At 32.1% G+C, this 13,418-nt stretch overlaps 1 protein-coding gene across 1 annotated transcript; it reads left to right on the top strand.

Annotated features, from left to right (window-relative positions):
* The first annotated feature begins 9,703 nt into the window (after positions 1-9,703).
* Positions 9,704-12,676, top strand: LOC120136362. The gene is made up of 6 exons (XM_039152438.1): positions 9,704-9,744; positions 9,864-9,996; positions 10,743-10,846; positions 10,949-11,093; positions 11,195-11,335; positions 11,548-12,676. Exons 1-6 carry the CDS (start codon positions 9,704-9,706, stop codon positions 12,502-12,504), a joined length of 1,521 nt encoding a protein of 506 aa, XP_039008369.1. The 3' UTR covers positions 12,505-12,676.
* Positions 12,677-13,418: the final 742 nt, after the last annotated feature.

Genomic DNA, 13,418 nt, shown 5'->3' on the forward strand with positions numbered 1-13,418 from the left:
TCAAGAGTCATTCCTCAAGAGTCATGTTTCTCTTGAAGGATATTCTGATAGAATGATTTGATGCGAAGACAACACCGATTTCATCTTCCCAAATTTCTCCATCATAGTAAATAATAAATGAAATACACGTTGTTTTGAGAGTCTAAAAGATTGAGAGTCTTATATATGCAAAACAATAGATGAAATATGTCTAATTAAATAAATAATATATGAATTAAAATATAAATTAATCCAAAAAATTTAAAATTTTCACAATAATTTAAATAACACAATTTCATATTGTTACAGTGTCGACAAAATGTCTTGATGTATGATCTCACGTTCCAATTTTACAACCGCAAAAAATAATACAAAATAATTAGCACAATAAAATTTGTTCAAATAATTAAATATAAAATAAATATAATATAATAAAAATAGTTTTACCTTATAAAAATAATAACAAATTTTACTTATCTTGATAGATGAAATTGATATAAGTGAGAATAAGTAAGTAATTTTGGTGTGATAATGTTTGCGAGGAGTTATTTATAGGGGAGGGGTCGTTACAAAGTCGAGTTTTTAGGCTCGAATAATAATGGAGTACCCAATAATTCAACGTGTATAATGGAAGGTACATATCATGATTCAAGCCTTTCGTACATGTTAGCCATCCGCGCCTTTCCTTACGTGGCGCTAGCTCAAACAGAACCCTGTGAAAGTGCGACTGACGATTCACATTTGATTATCACTGTGTTAAAAAGAATGTTAGATCGATAATATTAAAATATATATACAAAAATAATTATTGAGTATAAAGATGATATTTCGGTAAAAAAACACCCAGCCTTTAAAACCAGGAGATGCAAAAATTCTAATTTTTTTAAAAGACCTGGAGATGTAGAAAGATACCCTCTAATCACGACACCTGAACCTGAACTAGTAGAGGTGTTCACGGTCGGTTTGGATCAATTTTTGGCTAAAAATTCATTTGATCCGAAAGTATAAATGTTTGCGGTTTGGATGTTTCTAAAAAAAATCCGACCCGATCCAATTATGTGCGGCTAGATTCGGTTTGGATTTGTGCGGTTTTTGGATTCTAATTTTTCAAAATAATTCTTGAATTTTTTCATAAAAAACATCATATGTTTAACAAAAGCAAAGAGAATATATATTTTAACAAATCAAGAAATGAATCAGTTTCTCGTCAGTAAGTCACCCATAAGAGTAAAACGGCACATTTTCTAAGTTTTGTTTGACAATTTTCTCTCTACCTCAGAAGTGAGGAAATACCAAAAGACTATACTATCTTTCTTTGCTATTATCATTTATTGCATCATTTTTTTCCATTGGCATCGATGACAAGAATCTGGAGCAAAATTGTTACGTGTGTGTCGGGGAAAGCTGAGTCTATATCTGTATCTGAGGTTTGTGAGATTTTGTAGGGATTTTGATGGGTTTGTTTCAAGCTTGTAAATTCAATATTTCATTTCATCGGTTCAGTTTTTTTAAAAAAAAATTAAACACACTAATTTGGTTTCAATTTTTTCAAGTTATCGATTTTTTGAATAAATTTTTGATTATTTTTTTAGATCGGATTGGATCTGATCGCTCCTATAAACTAGTGTCAGACAGTACCATATTTATTGATCGTGTTAGCACATTGTTTAGGCCTGATGGGGTGTTTAAAACAAGAATGTGAAGTTAAATCAATATTTTATGTTTGATGAAATCGAAAAAGTTCCCTGGCAACAAAACATATCCTGTCAGTTGGGGTTTCTCACTCGTTGCATCAGCCATTCTTTAACAGTTTCGCAGCAGATTCAACTCATATAAAAAGTTAAGTATGCGTTAGAGTTTAATTTAAATTAGATCTGTTTTAAGTTATTTAAAGAAAATAAGAAATCTAGTTTAATTCAAAGTAAGAATTATATTTTATTTTATGAAATATACTTCAAGTATAATTCTTTCTATACAAGTTTATTTTGTAAGCAAATATTTATCTTTATAAGTAGATAATAGAGATTCGGATTGGATGTCAACTCTTATATTCTCTTCTTTTCAATATTAATGAAAATTAGTTGAAGATTGATAGTAAAGAATCGGCCAATTGTTCATCAACCACCACGATTCCCCGTTCGTCTTCAATCAACCAACCTTACCGAATTCGTTCCTTCAAGATCCTTTTTATTTTTCCACAAGACAATTTTATTTGTTATCAGGGTGGAAATCATGGTAACTCACTCTCCCAAACACTGTTGTTATTCGTTTTTCCTGTTTTTATTTAATTAGTTAATATGAGTGGAAAAATTCTTCAAGCTGCTCCAACAAGTGTGTGTATATTTGCCATTAAAACAAGCATCCTATTGATAATCTTGTATCCGTTGCAGTCTCTCGTGCCATTGATGCTACGGTCGGTAGGAAGGCTAGTAACGACGGTAGTGGCTGAGCCAGCAGCATCGATCGCAACCTTATTTTATTACAGTGATCATTTACCGCGAAGCCTCAACGTAGAAAGATTGGTTCGACGGGACTTGGTAGATCCAGAAAACTACTTGTTCCGTTTTCTCATTAACCTGTTGAGATGTTTTTTGGTAGTAATTACCAATATTCGTGATCAATGTTCATGGTTTACCTGTTCATTGATATTCTTAATATTTATGAGTATGGCCATGGGTGATAGTAGCAATGCTTTTTTGCCCTCGTTTCGAAATATGCATTGATATATTTTAAAAGTTTTAAGAGAAGCGATTGTCCTACTTATTTCTTCTTCATTTCGTTCCTATAAATTTATATATTTATACAAACTCTGAATCGAGAATATAAAATAATATCTATATTATTAAAAACTCATAACATATAAATCAAATATTTATATATATCTAAATACACAATCTAAATTACAATCCCTACTTTGAAAGTCGTAAAGTTAAGCCATCATTGTCCCGTTCTGGACCAAAACATCCTTTTAAAAGGGTTATTGGACCTACATATCTAAAAGCTATTGACCCAATACGGAAACCTATTTTATCGATGAGTAGTTCAAATCCATTTGGTAAATCCAAAATCACTCACGTATGTGTAGAGCACAAGACTTTTAATCTTGGGGTTGTGGGATCGAGTTTCACGAATGACATTTCATAATTTGGAGGTCTCCTACGGAAATTGTTCTCAACCTGGCGTTGGGAACAGCCTACTATCCTACCTCCCCTTACTCCCATTACATATGAGAATAAGGGTCAACTAACTTTTTTTTATCATTAACATCATCGAATAAATAAATATATGAATATATATGTGGACACTAATTTTTGTCCGATTACATATATATATATATATATATATATATATTATTATTATTTTATTATTTTTTATTATGATATATTACATATACATTTTCTTATTATATGTTTTTTTACAGGCTCAAAGACCATTTACAAGACCAAGTCAACAGCCCAGTCAAATCCAGAACCTAGCCTTCCAACTCTCCAAGCGTGGCATGCCATTTTTGAAGACTCTTCAACCAACTGCATGTCCCGGTCAAACCCCGAACTATCTGACGATTTCCTTGGCAACAATCCATCCCCAACAAACAAAGCAATGCTTTAGTTCATTTATGGCTCTAAAAATAGCCAATAGTTTTGGCTATAAAATGATGTAAATCGAACACAAATGACACGGGGAGTTTACACACGATTACTAGAGACATAAATCACACACGGAATTTACAGAAAATCGCTGAGAAATACGGTAGAACAATCATACGAATATCCGAGAAAACAAGAAGAAATTACAAGAGATCCACATGGGAAAATCAACGGGACGATCGGGAAAGAAATACGAAGAAAGGTAAAGTATTTACCATTTCGGTTGTAACCACTATTCTTCTCCGTAAAATCATCGTCTTCCGTCGTTAAAGTCAACATCGGCCACTGCAAAGTTTACTGTTCACCGCTGGCAACACCGCTAAATTTTTGGAATCTCGGATCAAAGGAAACAAAGTGAAAAGAAGAGAGGAAGAGGAAGAGAACAGCGGCGTAAAAAAGAAAGAAAGAAAGGAGGTAAATGTCGAAATGAATTACACGTGTGAAAGCTAGGGAATTTTGTGCCTTTTGGAAATTCTTAGGTTAATTATTACATGGGTCATTAGAGAATAACATGTTTAAATAATTTTGTCCTCATATTTGTTTTCTTCCATTTTGGTCATTATCTTTAATTTGTTGTTTAGTACTTCGGGTTTAAAACTTATTTGATCATTTAAGTTTCTGCATGTACTGTTTTGGAACTTTAAGTTTTTTCCATTTTAGTCCTTTTACCTTTTGTTTTTGTTATTTTAATCCTTTTTATTTATTTATTATATATATATATATATATATTTATTTATTTATTTTTATTTTTAATATTTTTCTTTATTTCTTTTAACATTGTTTTGTGTATATATATAGTGTGTGTTTTTACACTCTTTTATTTTTTTAAAGAATGAACATTTTTTCTCTTAATACTTTTATAGTTATTTTCTCAATTTATTTATTTATTTATTTATTCTTTCTTTTTTCGATTTATTTAATCTTTTTTATCTAACTTTTTTTACCTTTTAGGGGTAATTTCAATCGATCAAAGGTAATTATTCGAATTGAATTTTTAAATTTAAATTCGAATTTTCGCAATTAAAGACAATCGGTAAATTAATTGGTACAGAAAGGGCGGTTCAAGGGTGCTAATCCTTCCTTGACCGTAACCGACTCCCGAACCCGACACATTTATGGTAAAAACGCAGATCATGTAAGATGGTGTCCGACCCACCTAAATTCGTTTTAAAATGGTCGGTGGCGACTCCAATCCACATTTTTCAAGTCGAAGCCCAATTTCGAGGCCCAACCGAAAGGCGGTTTTGACAATATCCATTAATGTAGTCGATTTTAACAATATCCATTAATGTAAAGGTTAATTGATTAAATGGACAAATACATAATTTTATATTAAAAGTGAACTCTTAATATTTTAGAAAGATGAATCTATAAGATTTTATATGACGAAAATATATTTTTAATAAAAAATTAAAAAGAAATTCTAAAATATTTGATAATATAAATCATTTAAGAGGTAAATGATCCACCTATCCCTCTCGGTCCTGGGTAGAGGTGGGTATACGGGCTACCCACCCGTTTAGCCCGCGGGTTTTGACGGTGCGGGCTAAAAAGCCCGCATTCATAAACGGTTTTGAATTTTAAGGCCCGCGGCCCGTCCATTTAACCCGCGGGCTAAACGGGCTTACCCGCGGCCCGTTTAATAAAAATAATTTTAAATGCTTTAAATACAATAAAAAATAATGTTTTAACTTACTACTCCTTTAAAAATGATCGAGCAACTTGAAAAGGAAGGTAGCACTGTCAAAATAATAAATAATATTTAAATTTTATTTTAAATAGCCGGAAATGATTATAAAATAATATTTTTTTAATTTTTAATCATTAATATATATATATATGATATAATTACTTAAACTCAAATTAAAAAAACAATATTCACTTATATCACCAAATTGAAAAACAAATAAAACAATAACCACATTATACTTTTATAAAACACAATTATTCAAGGCTATAATATGAATACACAGAAGTGTCTGAAAGTAGAAATTCAAACTTAAAATTTAAAAAGTCAAACATATACAAATCTAACAAGAAAGTTGTCAAGTGTTTCTAATAATTGTATGGATACTTTACTTTAGAAATACTAAAACATAATATGAAATATAAAATAAAATTACAGTATAAGAGCAAATTTGAAAGATACAATTATACTAAAATTGATAAAATATAAGTATTAATTTGTTTAAAATATATTTATTTTAAAGTCTTTAAAGTTGAAAAGTATATTTTCAATTTTTATTTACTTTCTTTCTTATTTTAATCCAAATATTACGTGTCACGTGATATATATTAGAATATCACGTGACTTTTTATAATTAAAGACAAAATGGATAACATACTTCATGAAAAAAATAAAGGTCATAATTAAATAAAAAACTTTAAATACCAAAATGATAATGATATATATTTAAATGAAAAAAATATCAAGCAACAGTAAAATTATGACAAACACCCTAATAAATTTAAGAACTACAATAGTTATAAGTAACATCATATTTATAAGTAATTTATTTCTTTTTCTATAAAATTTTTAAGTTTTTTTTCTAAAATTTATAAATTTTAAATTAAGCGGGCTTTAGCGGGTAGCCCGCGGTTATACCATTAAACCGCGGGTTTAACGGTCCGGGCTAAAAGCCCAATTTAAACGGTCTTCAATTTTTGAGGCCCAAAGCCCACACGGGTCGCGGGTTAAACGGGTAGCCCGCGGGCCTTAGCCCATATACCCAGCTCTAGTCCTGGGTGAGTAGTTTGGTGGGCACGCTGCATTTGGCAGTGTAAGAAGCGCGTTTAGGGTCAGCAACGACGCTAGTTTAGCATCGCAAGTTATCAAACAAAAGCTCACATGGAATTGAATGTAAAATCCATAATAAGATATCTAAAGCTGTGAAGTGCAAGGCATGTTAATGCCGGCGCAAGGTGTCAAGTGGAAGGCATTTGTACGTATTTGCATTTTTCATGCGTGGCTGGCGCAATATTTTTCACCTTATTAGCGGGCAACGTAGCATGTGAGCTGATTGCTTAAGCCTAAAAGGATATTACTTAATTTTGACGGCATTTCCAAAAGTAAACCTATTTTACGTCGCAAACACCACGTACCTTTCTCCCTGCTTTCATGCGCCAGCTATCTCTATGGTCCCATGTCTTTATTTTAGCTACACACCATTCCTTTCATTTTTATAAAGTGCCTAGTAAACCTTTATTTTCGGATAATGTACATGTAGACGGCACTGCCCATTTGTATTCAACTTCAAGACAACACAATAATTCGCCTGCTATAGGTTAAACTTCAAAGCACCTGAAAATTTTATTATTTCAAACAAGTCGTTTTTTAAATTTGATATTTAGAATAAAATAATCAAATTGATTTATTTAATGGTAAAAAGATCTATTTGACTATATATATATTAAAACACAAATTAATTAAATTTGAAAATTATATCCTTGATCGCATGAAGTTTGTTGAAGACAAAACATGACGTTAATAATTATGGAATACTTTACAACAATTGTATAACAACATTGTCAATATCACTCTCGATTATAGCACTAGAATAATTCGATTCGACTGCCATGCGAATATCATACGTAAGAGCCACCGCTTCCACCTCGTTCATAATACACATGTTCGGTATAAAATTCGTACGTCCGAAGATGACTAAACCAACAGAATCACGAGTAAGAAACCCGATAGCACCAGCCCGATTCCCGTTCCAAAACACACTATCGGCATCTAAAACGATGACGTCGTGCAAAAATTAATTTCAGAGGCATCTATATTTTCAAAATTACATTATCGGCATCTATATTCGTATATCAATAGCTTTTTTAATCTATATTTTCAATATTATACATTCCAAAGGTTCTTTCATTCAGTTTCAACTTGACCAATTGCCAATTGGCGAGTGAGATAAAAAAGAAGGTTCGTTCTAATACTTGGCGTGCAAGGGCATTGACCATATAACAGCTGTGCTCCAAAACACGAAAGCATGGAAACATGTTTTTTCACACTTTATGTTCTGGACTTGGACTTCTTTTTCTGTTATATCCAATGGGATGTTGACGCGTGGATGTTAACATGCAAACTTATTGGCAAATTGGTCACCATTTTGTCTCTAAACCTTTTTTCTCTCTCTGATTAATCAGATTCCCTGACTTGTTAAGGAAACCATATATTGAGGTGATATATTAAAGGCACACAAGTTTTTGTAAAATTAGAATACACATGTGTAATCAAATAAACAGTTGGTTTAGTAGGATGAGGCATTAAGTCCCTTAAGGTTAGGTATTCAAATCCTGACATTTGCGAATGGAGCAAACTGGATTGGGAGGGTCACCCTCGTCTCTGCAGTACTCGATCTGGATTAGTCGGTCAATAGATCAAATACCAATGATTAATTCAAAAAATAATAGACATGTGTACCTTTGAGTTTTATTTTTTAAACATTTAATTTACTAATTATTAGTATTTTAAATTGTGTGTTTAGTTTTGTAGACATATGGCTGTCCCTTGTTCCCAAATATAATGGGGTAAGGGGGAAAGTAAGATAGTAGGCTGCCCCCAACACCAGGTTGAGAGCAGCTTCCGTAGAAGACCTCCAAATTATGAAATGCCCTCCGTGGGACTCGATCTCAAGTTTTGTAGACATATATGCATATAAAAAAATAATATTATCATTATTTTTTTAATTTAGTTAATATTATTATCAGTGTGGTGCATAACTGAATATAAAATTAAATATATTCAAATAATTTTTAATTTTATAGTAAAAATAAAAACTATCACACATCCTCATTGTATGTTTAAAATAACCTATATAACAAAAACTACACATTGATAAATAATATTCATCCATTTTAAATCGTATACATTAGAAAACCTATTATAACAAAAATGTTGGAATACTATAATTATTATAATTTTAAAAATAAAAACATACTTAAAATTATATGTTAAAAAATAAAAAAAACATTCAATATTAATTATTTAATTTGGAAGATAATATCCTTATCAAATTTAAAAATAACATCATGTTAAATTTGAAAATATTATGCCATGTATATAAAAAATCATATATATATATATATATATATATATAAAATTAAAACTATAATTATCAATTTTTTTATCCCATATAATTATCACCAGATCTTTTAAAAATTAGATTGATAATTATCAGTATTTTTATTCGGTTTAATTTTAAGTGTTTAAAAAAACAATTGTCAACTTTTTTAATCCATACAATTTCAAAATGATTGGTTCAACTAAAATCTAACGAGATGTAATTTACACTTAGTTAAAAAAATATTAATGATATATGATTTAATTTAACAAATAAATTAAGTTTTATATTTACAAAATTAAGTTTTTAGTGTAGTAAATTGTGAACATTTTTTTAGTATTTTTAAAAAATTTGGATTTCTAATATCTATGCAACCATTATGATGCATACAAAATTATTATTTCATTGTTTTTGTATTATTTTTTAAGTTTTTTAGTAATTTTGTATTATTTAAATATGATTATTTTTAATTATTTTACAATTAAATTGGTTAAGTTAATATAACAATAACATAATAATATGGGTAAGTACGTAGTAATAGGCTTTAAATCTTTTAATAATAGTAGAAATGGCGCAAGTTCATATAATCTTCATTTGTCCCTCTTCTTTTACAGTTTCTTCAAACAGAACCTTTCCCATTCTCTTCTTCAATAGAGAAAACCTCTCAAATTCCTTTCGCTTCAGCTTCTTTTGCTTCGCTATATGCACACCCATTTTACACTACCCGTCTCCTTATTATCATCTGGCACTTCCTTTCCCTTTAACTGAATAACTTTCCTGGAAACTTTTATCTGAAAACATTGCTTTTTGCATTTAAAAAAGAGCTTTCCTTTGCTTCTTTGGGTTTTTGAAATACAGATTCCTATCTTTCTGGTGTAGCTTGAAGAAGAAACCTCTGCTCATTGTTATTATAAACCTGGTCACAAATCTTCTCTTCTTTCAACACATCATTTCATTCTCCAATAAAAACGAAAAAGTAAAGCTGCCTGCCTTCCAATTTTGATTCACAAGATGTTTGACTTGTTGGTTAAGCCGAAGTTCTATTCAAAATGGTTAGGCATACAAAACCCAGATTTTTTTCTTGCTCGTTTCATTCTTTGCATGATATTTTGATACCTTGGTTTATTTATTTTATTGTTTTGATTGGATTTTCCTTGTTTTGTTGGTTTAGCAAATCGGCTATAAAGATGATTAAGATGAGGCTGGAGACGATAAAGAAGAAAAGAAATGCGGTGGAAAAGTATTTGAAGAATGATATTGCTGATCTTCTCATGAACTGTCTCGATGACAATGCTTACAACAGGGTAACAACTTCGACTGTAATTCGAGTATTCGACCTTTTCCCCTTTTCGCTCAATGATTTACATTGTTTCAAAACCTGAAACTTGAGTTTCATAATTATTATTTACGATGTTTTATGTTTGTGGTCTATACTGCCAACTTTAATAATTACTATTTGATGATCTTATTGCTTTAATTTTCAAGAATAAAGTATTGTTCATCAGGCAAAGACCCCAGAAAATATGTTTGCCTGCTTGTTTTATTTATGTTGACATTTTCTGGAGTCTACAGTTTCGGTTGCCCAACGGTGATGAACTTTTAATATTAGTTCTTCCTCCCATTTTTGTTTGCTAAGTTATGTTGCCTTCAATTGTTACTTGTTTTGGCTTGCCATATTGAGTTTTAATATGGTACGTTTTCCGAGTAGAAGAAGACTACAACTGCTCTGAATGTTTTCCTGGTCACAGTTGTCTGTATGATGCATTAAGGACAAGGCAGCATTAATTTCATGACATAAGCTTCTTCATCAGGGTTCATGTGCAATGAGAGTTTATATTGCTATTGTTTGCTTTCAATGAGCATTAGCCATTAGGTGGTGTAACCACCTATAATTCCCAACTTGAACCATTACATGTAATTTGACTATAGGCTTTAATTACTTGGATCAATGTGCAACTAAGTTGGAATGCAATAATTTATGCATGATTATCGACATTTATCTGAGTGCAGAGATATCCAAATTTAACAACATATGTGGATGGTTATGCAGGTTGAAGGTCTTCTGATGGAGCAGAAGAGAACATCTTGTTACAATTTCATAGAGCAGTTCTGCGACTGCATTGCAGATTATATCTCATTCATGCAAAAGCAGCGGTATGTTGAGACCTTTGATTTTGTGGTACTCTAAAGTCTATTCCTATTTATGGTACAAACAATATCAAGTGCATTTGTCTGATATTTTCTCTTCCGATACAGTGAGTGTCCAGAAGAATGCAGAGAAGCTGTCCCGTCTCTAATATACGCTGCAGCCAGATTTGCTGATTTGCCAGAACTGTTTGATCTCAGAACCATATTTACTGAGAAATATGGAAATTCCCTAGATTTGTATTTGAATCAAGAGGTAATAAAGGGATGACTTGAGGTCCTATAAGATGTGGCTGCCTTCTATTCTTAGGAATATTTTCTCTTTTCATGCTAATCTAGATAATTGCTTACTTGCAGTTTGTGCAGAAGCTAAAGGTGGAGCCTCCCACAAAGGAGATGAAAATTCAATTGATGCATAACATAGCACAAGAGTTCTCTATTGAATGGGATTCCAAGGCTTTGGAGCAGTCTCTCTTTAAGCCACCTCTAGTAGAGCAAGTAAGCCTCCTGCCCAGAACACTGCATAATGGTGAAACATGAGTGAATAACTTTGAATTCCTTTCGATGTTACATAATCCTATTGGTTTACTGTTAGATCTATTTGCTTTTTTATATGGTTTAACTTTAGAAAGCTCAAATTTGTTTTCATCCTGCTTATAGCTTGATTCACAAATGTTTCACCTACATTAATTGTATGACTTTTCTTGCAGAACAAGGCCCAGCAGAAGTCTTCATATGCTGCAGCTGCTGCTGATAAACACAATTCGTATACAAGCAAGAAAGATACCTTCGAGAAAAGCAACAATCAAAATTATAAGAATGGGCTGAGCAACGTGCACGAGAACATGAGGCCAAAAGGAAATAAAACAAACTTCACTTCTCATGGGGGAATGGAGTATACAGATGATAAGTTAAAGCTGAATAGCAGCAGTGAAGGTGAAGTGACTGATCAAGATATCCCAAAGTCTAGTTCTTTGGATGGAAGTGTTTCTGAGGATGGTATAGAGAACAGGAAGCCCTTTTTCTACAGGTTTATTCCTCCTCCATATGTAAGGCCGTCACTGGGCAAAGAAAAAAGCATCACGGAGGAGCCTATGGCACCGAGTGATAATACTAATGTGAAAAACAATAACTGGAATGATTCTCTTGGAGGAAGTAAGCCAGGACCTTTGAAACCACAATCGTGTAGGAAAGGTTTAAAAGGTTTTGGAAAAGATGGAGCTGCAAATATTAGTTTGAAGTCCAAACAAACGGAAGAAGGCGATAAGAGGGATGAAGAAGAGAAGAAAATGGATGAGCTTTTGATGCATTACAGCAAGAAGAAATCGCCATATGAATGGTTGAGCAAATGGAAGACAGCATTTCGAGCACCTCCCAAAATACAAGAATCTGACAACACAAGTAAAGGTCTGGCACCTCCTCCCAGAAGACAAGACTCTGACAACACAAGTAAAGGTCCAGGCTTACAAAGCACTAAATCTTGCCCGAGTGCTCTTCCAGCCGGAATTGCAAATTTCTCCAAAGAAGCAATGAGTTCGATTGAGAGAGCTGGAAGGCATACCCGAGCTTCTTCATATCAGCCACACATGCTTGCTGGGCATGTGCATCCAAAGCTACCGGAATATGATGATTTGGCATCTAATCTTGCAGCTCTAAGAAGGCAGTAAAAGAATATTTATGCACACACAAACACACGCGTGCGTGTGTTATATAGGCATATAGCATTAGGAGATATTACCATACATTCATATTCTTTCCAGTAAATTTCAGATTTGAAAGGCATCTATAGGAAATGAAATTGTTTTATAGTTTAAGTGCAATGCACTGTCGATGGTCATTCATGAAAAAAAGGTGCAGATAAGATCTTGTTTATTACATGCAGATACCGAGTGCTTTTCAATCAACGATCTGAGTATGTATTTCAATCTTCATAACAGGTTACATAAATGTTTTGATATTTATTCATTCATTCATTCATTCATTCATCATCACATATAGCTCTATAGTTTAAGTGCAATGCACTGTCAATGGTCATTCATGAAAAAAAGGTGCAGATAAGATCTTGTTTATTACATGCAGATACCGAGTGCTTTTCAATCAACGATCTGAGTATGTATTTCAATCTTCATAACAGGTTACATAAATGTTTTGATATTTATAAAAATATATTATAAATATAGCTCTATAGTTTAAGTGCAATGCACTGTCAATGGTCATTCATGAAAAAAAGGTGCAGATAAGATCTTGTTTATTACATGCAGATACCGAGTGCTTTTCAATCAACGATCTGAGTATGTATTTCAATCTTCATAACAGGTTACATAAATGTTTTGATATTTATAAAAATATATTATAAATATTTTGAATACAATTATATCCTTAAGCACGAATTCAAAATCTACGTAGGACACCGGTGACAGAGGTTTACAAAATCAAAAGCAGCAACGATTCTCCATCTCTCGTACTCTCTTTTGCCTCTGGCGATGTCATGTCTCCCATTTCTACTCCAGTGGTCTTGCATAGTATCTAACTACGCCTCAACAAATATTTATTTCTTAAATTTTGTTTTGGTTCGTATTAG

Source organism: Hibiscus syriacus, unplaced genomic scaffold (assembly GCF_006381635.1).
Source record: "Hibiscus syriacus cultivar Baekdansim isolate YM2019G1 unplaced genomic scaffold, ASM638163v2 tig00000145_pilon, whole genome shotgun sequence".
NCBI lineage: Eukaryota > Viridiplantae > Streptophyta > Magnoliopsida > Malvales > Malvaceae > Hibiscus > Hibiscus syriacus.